Source organism: Exophiala viscosa (assembly GCF_022695815.1).
Source record: "Exophiala viscosa unplaced genomic scaffold EDD37scaffold_11, whole genome shotgun sequence".
NCBI lineage: Eukaryota > Fungi > Ascomycota > Eurotiomycetes > Chaetothyriales > Herpotrichiellaceae > Exophiala > Exophiala viscosa.
In genome coordinates this window covers 129,715-146,041 of record NW_026944363.1, presented here as the reverse complement: position 1 = coordinate 146,041, position 16,327 = coordinate 129,715, and the positions used below count along the sequence as shown (strand labels likewise).

General features: G+C 52.3%; 6 protein-coding genes across 6 annotated transcripts; 3 read left to right on the top strand and 3 right to left on the bottom strand.

Annotated features, from left to right (window-relative positions):
• Positions 1–704: 704 nt before the first annotated feature.
• On the bottom strand, positions 705–1,517 carry EDD37DRAFT_612258 (uncharacterized protein; the record flags this gene model as incomplete). Its single annotated transcript, XM_062815346.1, has 1 exon — positions 705–1,517. One exon carries the CDS (start codon positions 1,515–1,517, stop codon positions 705–707), a length of 813 nt encoding a protein of 270 aa, XP_062666681.1.
• A 502-nt stretch (positions 1,518–2,019) lies between these two features.
• On the top strand, positions 2,020–3,923 carry EDD37DRAFT_133203 (uncharacterized protein). The gene is made up of 2 exons (XM_062809456.1): positions 2,020–2,338; positions 2,450–3,923. The coding sequence occupies exon 2, from the start codon at positions 2,461–2,463 to the stop codon at positions 3,892–3,894; it is 1,434 nt and encodes a 477-aa protein (XP_062666680.1). The 5' UTR covers positions 2,020–2,338; positions 2,450–2,460; the 3' UTR covers positions 3,895–3,923.
• On the bottom strand, positions 3,840–7,066 carry EDD37DRAFT_133194 (uncharacterized protein). Its single transcript, XM_062809455.1, has 3 exons — positions 6,525–7,066; positions 4,200–6,480; positions 3,840–4,142 (listed from the first exon to the last, which is right to left on the bottom strand). The coding sequence occupies exons 1-3, from the start codon at positions 6,608–6,610 to the stop codon at positions 4,131–4,133; spliced, it is 2,379 nt and encodes a 792-aa protein (XP_062666679.1). The 5' UTR covers positions 6,611–7,066; the 3' UTR covers positions 3,840–4,130.
• Positions 7,067–7,252: 186 nt separating this feature from the next.
• Positions 7,253–11,356, top strand: EDD37DRAFT_673438 (helicase C-terminal domain-containing protein; the record flags this gene model as incomplete). The annotated part of the gene is made up of 7 exons (XM_062819479.1): positions 7,253–8,302; positions 8,371–8,666; positions 8,700–10,109; positions 10,483–10,532; positions 10,792–10,911; positions 11,005–11,083; positions 11,138–11,356. The coding sequence occupies exons 1-7, from the start codon at positions 7,669–7,671 to the stop codon at positions 11,354–11,356; spliced, it is 2,808 nt and encodes a 935-aa protein (XP_062666678.1). The 5' UTR covers positions 7,253–7,668.
• Positions 11,357–11,727: 371 nt separating this feature from the next.
• Positions 11,728–13,807, top strand: EDD37DRAFT_132958 (DNA replication regulator SLD2). Its single transcript, XM_062809452.1, has one exon. The coding sequence runs from the start codon at positions 11,923–11,925 to the stop codon at positions 13,753–13,755; it is 1,833 nt and encodes a 610-aa protein (XP_062666677.1). The 5' UTR covers positions 11,728–11,922; the 3' UTR covers positions 13,756–13,807.
• Positions 13,808–16,132, bottom strand: EDD37DRAFT_132957 (Sec1-like protein). The gene is made up of 3 exons (XM_062809451.1): positions 16,012–16,132; positions 15,743–15,959; positions 13,808–15,678 (listed from the first exon to the last, which is right to left on the bottom strand). The coding sequence occupies exons 1-3, from the start codon at positions 16,049–16,051 to the stop codon at positions 13,860–13,862; spliced, it is 2,076 nt and encodes a 691-aa protein (XP_062666676.1). The 5' UTR covers positions 16,052–16,132; the 3' UTR covers positions 13,808–13,859.
• Between the last annotated feature and the right edge of the window lie 195 nt (positions 16,133–16,327).

The window sequence follows — 16,327 nt, the reverse complement described above, 5'->3', positions numbered from 1 at the left end:
GGATCATATGAATGCTGACTCCAGACTTCCAGCCATGCCTCTGACGCTGAGGGGCCCACTACGGCAGATAAATATTCCTCCTTCTGGGAACTATAGTTGGGAGCAAATGACGGTGTGGGCGGACCTAGAGCGTTCCCCGAAGAGGGATTTTGACGAGGTCTATCTCTTAGATGTTTGGCGCTATGGAAAACACTACCCAGCACGCTTTACGCGCTTCTACAGTTTTTCGAGCGGCGTGTTGGGGACATTCTAGAGGGGGACACGTGGAAAGAATGTACTGTTGTTGGTATGCTGCTCACCCCTGCACCAGGCTGGACAGGCTATTGGAACAGAATCGGCCAGTTTCGCAAGTCTTTTCGTGAGGAAACCGGTACCGTACTGACTCCAGAAATGTTTGGGCCACTTGAGGATGTTGTGGTTGTCTAGGGCGGGGACAGCTTTTATGTAAACGAGCGTATTCATTACGGCGCACTGTCTACACTCCTGTCTAGACTGTGAACGAGGCTTTACAGCTCCGGGAAGATCCATGCCCGGGACTTTAGGAATTGTGAATCAGCTAGTTGTTCAACAGTTGTGTCACTAGTAGCTCCTTCACGTCTATGCACAAGATAGAAGCATCTGCTTCTACAACAGACCGCAAACACAGATACGAACACCCCCATCCTTGAGCGCCACTCCGCATCAGTTTCGTCAACCATATGACGCTACTTGGCGGTCACCGGTCGAAGGGACGTGCCCTGTTCCTCGACATCTCCTGTCCTTGTTCTCCGTCCAGCATGCATCTCCTTTGCGATGTAGCGAGTCAGGAAGCCCGTAGCTAGCAACGCCATAACAGCCAGGAGCTGAACCATGAACACCAAAATCAGCTTGATGGCAAATTTTCCTGTGATCGGATTGACAGAGGCGGAATGGTCAAAAGCGTACACCACGCTGTACACCGCTCGAATACCGATGCAAAGACCAGCCACCAGTAGTAACACGATCAACCCCCCAAATCCTCCCATGTTTCGACAGAGTCGTACGCAGAGATATGCGATGCCCGCCCAGGTCAACAAGAGCAAGACGCTACCTCCTTCTTGCAGATGATGTGCCGAACTGATGGAGGACGGCGTTGCATTCGACTTCGTCAGATTCGACCCGCCAACCGCGGCGAGTGCGATGCCCGTGGAAGCGCCGAAATGGATCAGTATTTCCTCGAAATGCATGCGGCGGGGCGTTTGTGTTGGAGGAGCGTAGTAGCGACCCAGTTCGTAGAGGAAGCCTGAGAAAGCGAGGAGGAGGGGACTGAGACCGACGGCATCGAGGATGGAGCCTGTGGTCGAGGTCTTGTGCTCATTGTGGGCGTTAATCTGGAGGCCTGCGGCGACGATGCGGAGGGACTGGAAGATCAGGAGGTAGATGTAGGCTAGGAATGCGCGGCGGCCGTGCTTGAAAAAGAGCCAGGCAGTTGGTGGGATGAGGGTGATGTAGATTGCCAGTTCGGCGATGGAGAGATCGGTGGTCTTGTCGAGAGGCATGTTGAGGCAGTCAACGGTCGTCAAATGCAGCGTGGAATCGAGAAGAGGCTTTTTGAGGGATTGCGAATGGAAGTCAAAGTGTTTGTTCAGAAGTGAGAGGGAAGCGAGAAGATAGTGAATGATCCTGAGGGTTTGCAAGTGAAGCTTGGAGGCTTTTTTTGATTGCGTTGACGACTTACTGTAGAATTTCGAGGGTATTGTGAACTCACCGCATCTTATATAGCCGTTGATCAGCATGATTGTTATTGTTTCGATGGTCGAAAGACCAAGCATAGGAAATTTTCGTTTTCGGGTTCGGATTGTTGAAGCATTGTATATGGGCGATCTCAGCCTTGTGTGACCTAAAGATGGTTGTGTATACGATAACGAGGAAGCAACGGCAGAGAGAAATGTTTAACGAGATGGGGCAGTGCATGGTCTTTTTGTAAGGGATAGAATTAGCGGTTCAAACAAAGCATGCCAAGCATCGCAGGCCGTTGGATGCCCGGAGAAGATCAATTCCCAGTTAAACTACTTAGTGTTGGCCCCCAATGACAGACCCCTTAAGTTAGTGTCTACTGTACCATAATATGTACACACCAGGTACGAGTACGAGGCCCTGTGGACTGTTGATAAGGCGCCCCACAAGACGAAGGCACACGCCACTGCTTAGTCGGGGAAAAGGAACATCCCCAACAGCTACAACATGGAAATCAGATTTCCATCTGCAAGAAACGGCTGCTGAGGAACTGCAATCCTTTGAGGAGGTCTTTCGCTCGCACTCGGATCGGTGATTTCTTGGCCAGACATAAGCCTCGCATCGGCGGAGTGTGCCAGATACAGTAAGCTTGAAGCGTCCCTTGTGACCCTGCTTCGGTTTCGGGTTCAACACACATTGGACACCGGCAGTACGCGACAAAACGAGTAACATTCACGGAATAACTCCTGGGAAGTTGTTCGATCGATGCCACCACGCTTAGCTCATCGAAAGTCCCGCAGAGGCTGTCTTCGGTGCAAGGAACGAAAGGTCAAGTGCACAGAAGAACATCCCTCTTGTGCAGCTTGTCTCCGCCATGGAGTGGCGTGCGAGTATGGGGACACTTCCAGAACAAGCGCCGTGCATGAAGGCACAACATCAGGCACATCTTTGGGCACGCAACGCTCGAGGACAGTGTCCCGAACGACGTCCGAACTCTTACAGCCAACCACCACAGGCCAGACCGCCAACAAAAGTTCAAGCACAGGTCCGCCCAGCGGTCTGGACAGTCCATACTCAGAAGTCGTGGACAGCTTGATCGCCGATCCCCTCCGGCCCCAGATCGACTTGTATCTGCTCCACCGATTCAAGTCGTCGGTAGCAGCCTCGTTCCCGTCGGCCCAAAGCCCACTCCTCAAGAATATGTACGTGTGGAGCGCGGTCGAAGAGTCGTTCGACCACCCCTACCTCATGAACGCCATCTTCGCCATTACGGCGCTGTACCTGTGGGTTCACGACACCTTCCAAATGACCAGCCCGCCGACCCACGCTGCCACAAACCTCCCCGAGTCGCTCAAGTCAGTCAACTTTGCGCGCCTGCACCGCGTGTACCTCAACCTGGCCATCGGCCAGGAACGCGAGGCTTTATCCGCCATTAGTCCCGACAACGCCGACTCATTGGGGATGACCTGTGTTTTGCTCTCAGTGATGTCGATATGCTTGTTATCCGGTACGCACCTGGACGACGAAGGTCTTGCAGAGTACACTCCGCCAATCCAATGGCTCACCATGGCCAAGGGCAACGAGGCCGTCTTCATAGCCGCGGTCCCGCACCTGAGAGAAGGAGCCATCATGAATTATCTCAGGACCTCATCGGAGCCCAACTTCCGCGACCACTCCCGTCTATTCGACCCGCACAACGCCTTGCCATTCACCAAAATACTCGACTTTCGACGCCAGGGCTGCGACTATGACTGGCAAACGGATAGTGAGCCGACGAACCGTGAGGCATATGCCAAAACCATGGCGCTTGTAGGCGCTATGTACGACGCCGTCAGAGCAGGCGAACCCTCGCATTATATCTGCATGAGATGCGTCTCGTTCGCCACGATGGTCCCCAGACCGTTTGTGGCGCTACTCGCTAGCAAGACTCCCAGGGCGTTGGTCGCGATTGCCCACGCCCTCGTCTTTCTCAAGTACAGCGATGACTATTGGTTCTTCAGAGGCCGCGCGGAGAAGGAGCTTGCTGGTATTCGAATGACGGTGCCTGATGACTGGCAGTGGGCTTTGCGCTGGCCGTTGGCCGTGCTTGCCGACAAGGAGAATATAAAGCTGGATCCTAGGGATTATTACGACGACTGGCGCGCGAACAAGATGACCGAGACCATGGCTGACGACCTAGCACATCAATTCCCATTATGACGTCTTCACAGTCAGGAAACCTGAAACGTCAAGATGATTGCATTCAAGCTAGAACTGTTAAGACCCGGCAATAGCAATGTCTGATTGAGATATGCTGACACCACAAGCAACGCCAATGGCATGAGGCCCATATCCGAAATGAGCTTTTCGTTCCCAAACCTAAACCCAATGCTAAAACCAATTTTTGTACAGAACGTACGGGGTATCACTTTACGAACGATTGCTGTTGGAAAGCATCACATGACTCTCTATAACACACAAGTCAGCTCAGGATCGGAGGTGCAGGTCTGGGTCCAATCACTTACACATTCACTCTTGTCTTTGCCCGGAGGCACACCCATCTCATCAAATGTCTTGGGTCCTTTGCCTGGGGGTCGAGCAGCAGCGGCTGGGACTTGGGTTGGCTTTGATGGCGGTGGAGTAGGCGTGTTGGTGGGTGGTCTGGATGGAGCCATGTTTGCCGGTCTTACGTTAGGCGGTGCATCTCCGTAACCAGCGCTGGGCCGATTCATGGGCGGTGCTTGGTTTTGGGGAGGACCTTGTCCTTGGCTTTGCTGCGGGATTCGGCCCGGTCGTGGTGAAGTGCGTGGTGGTGTGCCTGCCATGTTCATCGGAGCTTGAGGATTGCCCATGTTCGCACCACCCAACTGTTGAGAAGGTCGTCTTCTCTCCACATCAAGCGGAGCGGAGTAGCCGATAGCGACAGGCGGAGCATTTGGTGGTCTCATTCCGCCCGATGGCATATCAGGACGTCCCGGAGGTCCTTGATTTGGAGGCATTGGACGCGGGCCGGAGGATAAGCGTCCACCACGACCATAGCCGGGACCTGGCATCGGTCCTTCATTACTCGAATACGGTCGCTGTACGGGAGACGCATTGTTGAGCTGTCCGTATGCATCAGGTCGCGGCGCTCCCATGGCAGCAGCGGACGCTGGCCGCAGATTGGGGTTGATCCCAAAGGCCGAATTTGTTCGAGAATCTGGAGGTTGGTTACTTGTGGGGTATGGGGCTGCGCTTCCCGGCCGAGCTGAAGGCGGTCTTCGGTCATTCAATGTCAGTCGAGACGGATCTGGCATATCGATTATCTGAGGTTCTCTTTCTTCGGCAAGTGATGGCATCGAAGGAACTGTGGGCGGTGGACCATCCGCACGACGCTGCTGTCGAATTTTTGAAAGAGCTACGCTTTCGTGGTCTTTTCGAGACAACGTCTTCGACCTAGAGATGGCGTCTATTCTTCCGGTGGCATCCTGGTTTCCGCTTTGTGACGACTTGCGGTACCATTCCTTAGCCTGTTCGAAGTTGACAGGCACGTAGATGCCGACCTCATAATAATATCCTAGAGCAAATTGTGCAGTGGGAAATCCTGAAAGGGCCGCTCGCTGGGCGTAAGTGAATGCCATCTCTTCATTCTTGTCGAATACTCCCTCGTGTCCGCAAAGAAACCACTTGCTGATGGCAAGCTCTGCTTCTGGTTCTCCCTGCCCGGCCGCCAGAGCGTTGTAATGTAACGACAGCGCTGGATCGAACGGGCAGCCCAGCTCACAAAGTTCATAAGCTGTCCCCATCTTGACTTGTGCTTTGGCAAATCCTAAGTAAGCAGCCTTCTCGATGTTGATCTTCGCTGCCGCAATGTTCAGTGGCAGAAAGTTTTCGGGGATCTGGATCTGGGGCATCTGATGCGCTTGAAGCATTCCAAAGACGAAAGCACCCTGTGGGGCGTTTTCGTCGGCCATCTGAGCTGAATTGTAGATAAGGTTGAGGCCTCGCTCGAAGTCTTGAGCTTGGCCATGTTGGCCCAGTAGAGTCATCATTCCTAGTCTGTAGCAGGCGGCGGAATCTCCTGCTTCAGCACCTTTTTGGTAATATTTGATCGCCTTCAAAGCGTCATTCGAAGATTCGAACTGCATACCAATCCGATAATCCGCTCGAATGTATCCCCTTTCTGACGCTCTTGTGTAGCATAGGAACGCCTCCTTCTTGTCTATTCTGTGGCCGAACTTGCCAAACTCGAGCCACATACCCCTTATAAATTCGGCTTTAGGATGTAGTTGATCTGCTAGAAACGTCACTATCTTGATGGCGTCTTCTCTCAATACATGCTCAATTCGAGGTGTTCGCGATCGTGCTGCTTGGACCAGGGCCACTCTTTCCTCGTTTTGTAGGCAAACCTCCACATATGCCAGAGCATCTTGTGCCCATGTCAATTGAGTATCAGGGTCATTGCAGCTTAAAACAGCAGCTCTGGCTGCTTCCAACGTTGCTTCTTTCTGCTCGTCCGTCGGAGGGATATTTGGAGGAGGATTTCGCAGGGCAGGAAACGGAGAGAAGTTGGGTTGCTCTGACGGCGCCATCGACGTTGATCGCGGCGGGTAGTTGCTCTGTTGGTACGTTTGAGGCGGAGGGTTCATCGGCATCTTTTGCGGTTGTTGATTGCTTGCAGGTTGTGTCCAGTTGCTTGTCTGACGAGGCATATCCGTCGATAGAGGAGAATATACGGAGCCAGAGTACGCTGAGGAGCCAGGACTATCAGCGGCCTGTTCCATGTGAGCCACATTTTGCTGCATGTTCGTCGGGAGTTCATGTGCTCTGATATTGTCAGCTCAGATTTCCCAAATTCTGGATCACCATACCGGCTGGGGGTCGGCTGAATCAATTCTGGCATATAATAAGAGTCATCGCCTCCAGGGACGAAAGTAGCACCTGTGTTGTAACTCATGGCTATGGGCGATGGAGGGTAGCCTCGTATGGTAGTTCAGGTACAGAAGACTTGGTCGGCTTATGGCCCTGGCAAGATCAAGGGTTCTCCTGCGCCGGCAGGGTGATCAGGTCCTTTCCGGGATCACAGGCAAGCGATTTACTTCGGATATGTCTCTTTCCAGGAAGACGAAGGTGGACGGCTTACGCGGAGGGATCTGGGAATGGTAGGCCCAAGGATGAAGGCGGGGGTTAGATATGATCAACAGGGACCAATTTCCGACAGTTACAGGTTGTTGTAGACATTGCTTGAGGCCGCGTGGAAGGGAATCCTGGACAGGCGGCAGGTTTGATACACAAGGTAAATGAGGCGACCACCTGACGTTATGTACGACCAGGCTGCGAGTTGGTCGCGGAGAATGTAAGACGACAATAGACACGATAACGAGTAAAGTTTTAGCCAGGGCGCAGCAAGGCTGCGATCCCATGTTGACATACTGTACCATATTTGGCCCCAGCGGCGAAGCACGGCCTCAAGGCCCAAGAGGCATCATAGGCATTAGAGTTTCGTCTAAGGCTCACTAGGCTTCGGGGCCAACCCTTCTCTTAACCATCAATGGGCGGGACTGCCTAAGGCACCTAAGGGCCAAGCCAGTCCTTATGCGAGTACAGTACCAAGCCTTTTTCTCCGCATCATGTCCTCGTATTCGCCAGTGCAAGTCTCCCAGTTTCCGAGGTCCCAAATCACAATTCTCTTCACAGCCACATTTGTTACCAGGTAATGATTGCTATTCAGGCAACGAACAACGAACTTTAAAGTAGTGATTTCTTGTCACGCCAACAGCGCCGTTCTGTCAAACAACCTACGACGGTGCGACTCTGCTCGCAACGGAGCATCGCAAGCGAACAAATCTGGGCAGGCTCAGGGGAAGTGTATCAGCCAGAAATTCGTTTCGATGAGTAGATGTTGACGCGTCGTATACGCGCTGCATCGAACATGTCGCACGAATCTCTAGCGATTGTCTCCGAACACTTTCCAATGCGGCCACGGCTTGACTAGCAAGACGTTTAGATCCGGTCATGATGGAACCTAGTCAAGCCAACTTCTGCCATCCATATCAGCCCTATCCCATTCAGCTGGATTTCATGACCAATTTGTACCGCTGTATAGAGGACAAAAAGGTGGCCATCTTCGAGTCGCCTACTGGCACAGGCAAGTCTCTAAGCCTGATATGTGGTGCATTGACCTGGCTTCGGGATTATGAACGTCGTTCTCTGGATGGCGCCCCAGAAAACCAGAGTGAGTCTGACTGGCTGTTGCAAGCCGAATATGCAGCGCAGCGCCAGGCATTGATGCTTGAACGAAAGGAGCTTGAGTTCAAGCTTGCCAGGCTGCGAAAGGAAGAAAGTCTTCGGCGGCAGAGAAAGGTCGAGAACAGAGGTGCAAAGAAAGCCCGTACAATCCAAGCAGGTCTGCAAGACCATACTTCCGCGGAGGATGACTTTTTGGTCGAAGAGTATGAGAGTGAAGGAGACACTTCAAACATACCTTTATCTTCAAGCGGAGGATTCTCGACTGCGACCCAAGCGTTGCTTGACAAATTACAAAGGCCCACCAAGACCGAGGTGGAAACTGCACAGCAAGATAGACTCAAGATCATTTTCTGCTCTCGTACTCATTCTCAATTGACCCAATTCGTGAATGAACTCCGGCGTGTGGAGCCTCCGTCTTCAATTCCTCCGGACCTCATGGCTTCTTCAGAGCTCACCAACCTTGAGGAGACTTTGTCAAACACCTCGCCCTGGGATCGCGAAAGAACTTATGTATCAATCCAAAGGTTTTACGCCTGTCCTCAACTGCTGCAATCAACGAGCGATGCCTGGAACTCCAGAAACCTGGTACGGCCAAGGACAAGAAGTGCCCATACCTCCCGTCCAAGGAAGACAAGGAGAGGGTCGAGCTCTTCCGAGACAAAGTCATAGCGCAGATCAAGGACATTGAGGATATTGGCGAGCTTGGCCGGTCTATGGAACTATGTCCTTATTACGCTGGCCGGGCCGCCATAAGTCGAGCAGAAGTATTGACTCTTCCATATCCTCTTCTTTTGCAGAGATCAGCTCGAGAAGCATTGGGAGTTTCAGTGAAAGGCAATGTAATCATTATTGACGAAGCTCACAATCTGATGGACGCCATTGCAAACACATTTTCAGTCTCCCTACGTCTAAGTCAATTGGAAGAGGCTGTGCAGCAAATGACCGCTTACGCGGTCCGATTCAAACAGCGCCTGAAGGGGAAGAACAGAGTCTATGTCACGCAGGTCATTCGGCTGCTGAATTCGTTGACAGAATGTATGCGAGGCTCGGTCGGTGGGTCCGCCAACGCAGAGATTACTGTGACGGCTGCCCAGCTCATGTCCGGGAAAGGTGCTGATCAAATCAAGCCACATAAGTTGCTACAATATCTGCACGAGAGCAAGCTGTGTCACAAAGTGGAAGGGTACGCTGATGCTCAGAAGACCGGAAGCGAGTCAAACGCCGGCAAGGGGGCCATGATGCAGTTCCAGAACTTCCTGATCGTGTTAATGAACCCAGACGATGAAGGCAGGTTCTTCATATGCCGACAAGACAAAGATATTGCCGTGCGGTACAGTTTACTCGACCCAAGAGAACATTTTCGCGACATAGTCGAAGAGTCTCGAGCGGTGATTCTGGCTGGAGGAACAATGTCCCCCATGTCGGACTATTCCGACTATCTGTTCTCATATATCGAGCGCGATCGGCTTGAGACATACAGCTTTGGACACGTCGTACCTCGGACCAATCTGTTCGCTCAAGCGGTCGTGACAGGACCTTCCGGGATTGAATTCGATTTCACATATGGGAAACGGGGTGCCGAGAGCACGATCATTGAGCTCGGGAATCTGATTGCAAAGACTTGCAAGGTGGTACCTGACGGGGTGGTCGTCTTCTTTCCCAGCTATGATTATCTGGCTCAGGCTGTGTCCGTTTGGGAAAGATTTCCAGGCTCTCGTCCTCTCATACAGTGCTTCTCGGAGAACAAAGTCGTCTTTCAAGAGTCCAAAGGAGTGGCTGCAGATGAGCTTCTGCGTGACTATGCGATGGCTGTGGATACCGGGAAAGGAGCCTTGCTGCTGTCAGTTGTTGGTGCGAAACTATCAGAAGGTATCAACTTTTCTGATGAGCTCGGGCGAGCCGTCATTGCAGTCGGTCTACCTTTTCCCAACGCTAATGGAGCTGAATGGAAAGCCAAGATGCAACATATCGAAGAGACTCGTTTTCAGCAGCGCAAGCTGGAAGGCATGAAAGAAGGCGAGTGCAGGGCCGCAGCGAAAACTGCCAGTAGAGACTTTTATGAAAATGCATGTATGAGAGCCATCAATCAGAGCATCGGACGAGTCATCCGGCACAAGAATGACTATGCCACGATTCTGATGGTAGACAGGCGTTTTTCTACGGATAGGATCAGGCAGAAATTGCCAGGATGGATCCAGGACAGTATGGTCACAGCCGCACAGAACTGGCAAGAGATCGAGGATGGGATGGCAAATTTCTTCCGAGGAAAATCATGATTGGCGTAGTGTATGAAGACACCGTCGAACGCAACATCTCTATAGAGTGTGATACCGAAGAGCAGCACGACTTTCTGTAAAACGGAATACACAACATGAGAACATAAGATCCAGAATTGCGATTTAGAGCGTGAGGTGATGGTCGAAGTTGAGTGAGGGACAGCCTTGTCACTGCCAGCCTCGTGGCCAAGAATTATGGCTGCCAAGATCCACGTTGAGTTTAGCGCACAGTTTTCCGTGGGCTGCTCTTTCCACGTTTGATTCTCTGCAGGCGGACGAACATTGACACTCTTCCAACAACCAGTCTCACAACACCCTCAACATGCCTACGAGACTGTCGCAGACCAGAAAACAGTGAGTCTATACCTCTTCACATACACGAACCCACGAATGCGATTTTCCTACCTGCGCCATCCTGCCTGCCACGATCGATTCTTCTCCGACCACGAAAAATTGATTCAGCAACACGCCAGCGAGCGAGAAACTCGACCAAAATCACCAGAGAGTGCTGCAGGAATGCCGACACCTTGTTCATCGGAATCGGCGCAGGGGCAATCATCGTTGTCGAAGAAAACAAAGTTTTGGAAGAGCATAGGCTAATATTTATTTTCAGCCGCGGCCATGTGTCCGCCGGTCACGGTCGTGTAGGAAAGCACCGCAAGCATCCAGGTGGTCGTGGTCTTGCTGGTGGTCAACATCACCACAGAACTAACATGGATAAATACCATCCTGGGTACGTCGCACATTGAAATTGGATGATCGTGGAGGACCATCTTCAACACGATCTCTCCATCTTGGGTCGACTAGGAAGTCTAACATTCTGCAGTTACTTCGGAAAGGTCGGTATGAGACACTTCCACCTTACACGAAACCAATACTGGAAGCCTACGATCAACCTCGACAAGGTTAGAAAATCCAAAATGTGTGCGCGAGTGGAGGAGTACTGACATATGGTATAGCTTTGGTCATTGGTCCCAGAAGAGACCCGCGATGAGTACATCTCTGGCAAGAAAACCGACACCGCTCCCGTCCTCGACCTCCTCGCTCTCGGATACTCAAAAGTCCTCGGCAAGGGTCGCATCCCCGAAGTTCCTTTGGTTGTAAGAGCACGATGGGTCAGCAAGGAGGCCGAACGAAAGATCAAGGAAGCCGGTGGTGTTATTGAGCTGGTTGCATAGAGAGACGAATGTCTTATGGACGATTGATTTTCCCGCTTGTGGTTGCATGCGAATGGAACGGGCTTATCAAGTGCACGGAAAAATGTTTTCGGCGTGCATATCGAACGAGCCATTGACATAACCTCGAATTAGAGGGTTATCATGGCAACACGAAAATGAAAAGAATATCTTCTGTCTTGTTGCTCGCTTGCTTCCGACAGCCTATCCATTGGAGCTGAGAACCTTTCGAAGTAAGAAGTGAGGGAGCGGCGAGACTTCCACAGGTCGAGATATGGTGCCCTTCATGTATGCTGAAGCCATCCAAACAAACAATGACTCTAAAATCTGCTCTCTTTATCCTCCATCGTCGGCTACATCATATTCGATATGTCTCTTGAGTAGGCAATATTCCCAAGTCACGTGACTTAGCTTCTTGCTCTGCTAGATTCCTACGCGTTGATTGAGACGCGTCTCCAAATGCCTTGCCAAATGGTCCCCGATGTTCACGAACCCCGCTACATATGGCTTGGAGGTGCTGCAAATCATGCGCAGACTGGCCAGACGTTGAGACTGCGCGACCACATTAAATGCTAGTCATGGACCATGCCATCAGTCTCTTGGACACGCCGAAGAGTGCGACCTTGCAAAAACAAGCGGATACCCTGCGCGCGGCACTCAAGGACTTTGAGAGAACCTTTGCGGCAACTCATGACGGTCGCAAACCTGGCAAGAGTGAGATCAAAGCAGACGTGGCGATTGCAAAGAAATATACAGAATACAACAAGATCCGAGATGTGCTGGCAGGGAAACTGGGTCTCGGTGCACTCAACACACCTCAACCTAGAGCAAGACACACTCGAACCGACAGCGCAATCAGCCTAACTCCTCGCCATTCCCGACATAAGTCTACACCGTCGAAGTCTCGCGCACATCCGGGCGAGTTCGACCCGTACGATGCGCCGTCGTCGACCTCCCCAAAAACCCTCCCAATAGCGATTGGACCGACTCCACGAAGGGATGGCACTGTCTTAGGCATCTTCGACATGCTGCCGCCTACTGGGTCAGGTCAGTCGTCACAAGCGACTCCATCAGGCAGAAAAAGAAAGAGAGATGCTGTCCTAGACGGTGAAGAACGAGTGGTCCTCGCACAGACACCCAGTCAACGGCGAAGCCAACGGACAGACACCCACCTCGTAGCAACACCAGGCTCGCGGACCACGCCCGGCAACCGCAAGCACTCCAAGACACCTGTCAGCGAGGGCAAACGGTTCATGCTGGACCATTTCTTCGCCACCCCCAGCGCAGTCCGATTCTCGAGCCTCGTCCAGGACGACGCGAACCCGACACCACCCGCCCAAAGCAGGACGCCCTTGCGTGACGCTCTGCTCGGACTCTCGCCAGCAAGAGGCGACCTAGCGGCTGACACTGCTACCGACGCGACCCCACCCTACCTGAAGCGCAGTTTCTCATTCAAAGAAAGACTCCTCTCCGCCTCAGGTTCTGGCTCCCGACCGCCCTCCTCGTCCTCGCAAAAGGGCATCATGAGCCCGAGCAAGACCAGGACCGGTCCACGAACGCTTCGGCACGTCCAATTTGCCCCGAAACCTCTCAGCCAGATGATTACAGAATTGGAGAGTCAGAAGAACGAGACACGCCAAGCTGAGAATAACAATGGCGATGACGAGGACGAGGACGATGATCTTGAAGCTCTGCGAGAAATGGAGGCCACAGAAATCAATGTCCTTGTCGACGATAGTCAGCTCGGCGGCACGGTTCCTAGTAACGATGCTGATGCACATCAGGAACCGACAAGAGTGTGGAAGAAGAAAGGACAGAAAAGGACGACGAGACGGGTGATTATGAGGCCGGTCAAATGGAAACCTTCTACGTCGAAGGCCACGGCAGTGGACGCTGCGGATGACAGTGAGGACGAGCTAGCTCTGGATCACGCCCCGGCCGAAGAGCTCGAGGGAGAAGAGGAGGATGTCTCGCGGGTGGAAGAGACGCAACTGATCGATGCACACGTCAATGCTGGCAACGAGTTCGACGCCGATTCTGACACAGATTATCTCATCGCTGAGGCTGAGGCGGAGCAAGGCGGCGCAAGTCGAGGTGCCGCGCATGCTCCATTAGACGACGATTTTGAGGATGACGATGAATCCTCACCCGAACTCGCTGGACTTGAGCGTGCGCGGAAGACTGCCAGCAGCAAGTTCAAGTCGAAGCTGGGACCGTCGAAAGGGGCTCCAGACAAGGCCAAAGCCAAGAAGGACAAGTCAAAAGATGCAGACGAAGACGGATCAAAGACAAGAATGATCAACCCTAACGCACATTCCCACATGAACTTCAAGAGTTTGAAGATCAAGAACAAGAACTCGAAAGCCAAAGGCCGCGGCAGGTTCGGCAGGGGCAGAAGATGACCTCAACCCCTGTATAAGCAGGGGCGAGTCAGAATATAGGCAATGAGAAGAAAGCACACTGGGTTGCTCGTTTCGAGTCTAGAGTACCATCGCTTTATGCTGTGTCAGCCATCTTGTCCCAATCTCACGAGTTCTCGCAAGAAGTCCTCGCCGTTGACGAGCTCGGTGCTGCCATAGACGACCCTTCTTGACCGTGGAGCCACACCACTACCTGGCGCGGTTGTTCTCTTCACCCACTCTTGCAGATTTCCATATTCGTCCATGCTTCCTCCACCAACAGTGAAGACAATGGCTTCCGAATAGCCCTGCCGCCGCTGACCGAAACTGGGGTTAACGCCTGCGGCTGGCTGGCCACTTCGGGAGGGTGGATTCGAGCCACCGGTAGTGCCTCTCGCATGTGCGCTCCGTGGGTCGAAGTAGAGGTAATTTTCGGTCTTTGCAATCGCCGAGGACGAAGCTGCGGGTGGGTCCATGATCGATTCAACGATCTTTGTGACTGTGAGATCTCGGTTCGCTGGAAGGAAGTTTTTGACTCCAGAAACCAGCGCATCCAGATTGACGTTGCCGAGTGCGGTCGAGGATAGTTTGTCGGTAAAGTTTTTGGATAATGAGGACAGACCGCCGAACAGAGGCGGCTGGGAAGGCTGAGATGTCGAGACGGTCGAGGCCATCATTGTGCCTCGGGTTTCTAGTCGTACGTTTGAGATGTGCTTGATTGCTGCCACTTCGTCGTCGCCGACACCTGCGCTTCTCAGAGCACTCTCGAATTCTAATAGCTCGGATTTGGACGGCTCCTTGTCGACGCTAAGATACCAAATGATAAATATTCGTAGTTTATCCAGAGGATCGTTTCCTCTGTCGTCAGATTTGATGAGCGTCAACATTTGATCGGCATTCTGTTTCGTGATGCTTTCCTCCAATTGGAAGAAATTATCCAGTTGTCGGTCCTTGATACCCTTTAACAAGGCTGTCGCGATGTTCATATGCATATCTAGCGTCGCTTTCCGCTCTCGGAGCTCCGGTAGCAGCGTAATTGCGGCCTTCAAATGAGCTGCACCAGCTGAACTGTCATTTAGGTCCTCGATGCTGTTGACGCCTGTCTTTCTTGTGACTTCTTCGGCGTCCGATTTGTACTTTGTCAGCTCCTTGTCGATGTCTTCTGCAACCTGTGGGAAGGGCGCGCTCGCATTGCGGGCCCAGAAGAAATCGCTCGCATTCAGATCATAGGCCCGTGGTTTCGCCACAGCCGAACCCTCATCAGCAACATCCACAGTAATCCGATTCAGGTGCATCTTCAGAACGTCATGGACCAATGACTGGTATGTCCATGAATGTGACAACATAGGCACCAAATCAACATTGCGGTCCAAGATAACCAACACCGGCCTGGCAGGCGCTGCATATACATTTGCAGAGTTGCCCTTGGCTGAGAACAGATTGTCTTTGGAGTTTAGAACGTGGTCTCTGAGTTTCCGGTCCAACTTGGTCGCGATCATTTTAGCCAACTCCGACTGCGGGCAGCGTATGATGGGCACAGATCCCATGGTCACGCTGACGCTGAACAGCCCACTGACAATCCTGTCTATTGCCGCATCTTGAGCATCTGCTTCGGCTTTCGCACTATTAAACGTCCAATAGGACTCCTTCCCCATTCCCAGACTGAATAGATCGGGCTCAGCAACAATGAAATTCAGGTATTGATCGTACACTTGAGCAATAGAATCGGCTGTGTTTGTGGCGGCAATCTGAGCCGCAAAGTCTTCAAGGAGTGGTCGAGGTATCGAGGAAATGAAGTTCACATATGCGGGCGTATACAGCCCTCGAGCGAGGTCGGAACATATGAGCTGGATGTTGGCTGCTGTGGGTTCAACAAGATAGAGTGCAGGAACATCTGGAATCGGGTAGCGAGGGGAGGCAATGGGTCTGGATGCATGTTAGTCTGTGTGCCATCCACACTGCTTCCTGCTTCTGAGTCTTCCACACTGACAAATGTATTGTGACTCCTTTGCTCCTTAGATCGTTTACCCTTAGTACACTGCTGATGATGTCCCGCCCGAGATTATCGAAGACGAGAACTTTCCAGACAGGTTCGCCTTTCTCGTTGAGTAGGGATGGTGTGTGTGTGCCATTGGGTGAGTCTATCGTGTTGGAGTTCGTCTCCGAAGGTTCGTCATGGTTCAGACTTAGTATGCGCTCAATGGCCGCTACACACACAGTCAGTGATATTGCGCTGGAGGAGGGGATGGTATTGTTGACCTATCTGGCGGTCCCGCAGTGTGTGAACGCGAGCTGCCATGTCTGCAGAGGACACCTGCCTGCAGGGACTTTGTGTGAGGGTATCTGGACTGTCGGCGGTATGAGTCTCATCTCCGTTTTATGGAGTCATGCTGTAAGGATCTGGACATGTTGGCAATGTGGGAATAGGCTGCCGAACGTGACTATGAGTACTATTTACTTCCTATGCGACTGTCATTTCGAGAAGTATACGTGTCACGTGTAGAGGATAGAGAATCCGGAATGCACCTTCCCATATCCGGACTAGCTCGTTCCCGGTCTTAATTTCACTTCGAAC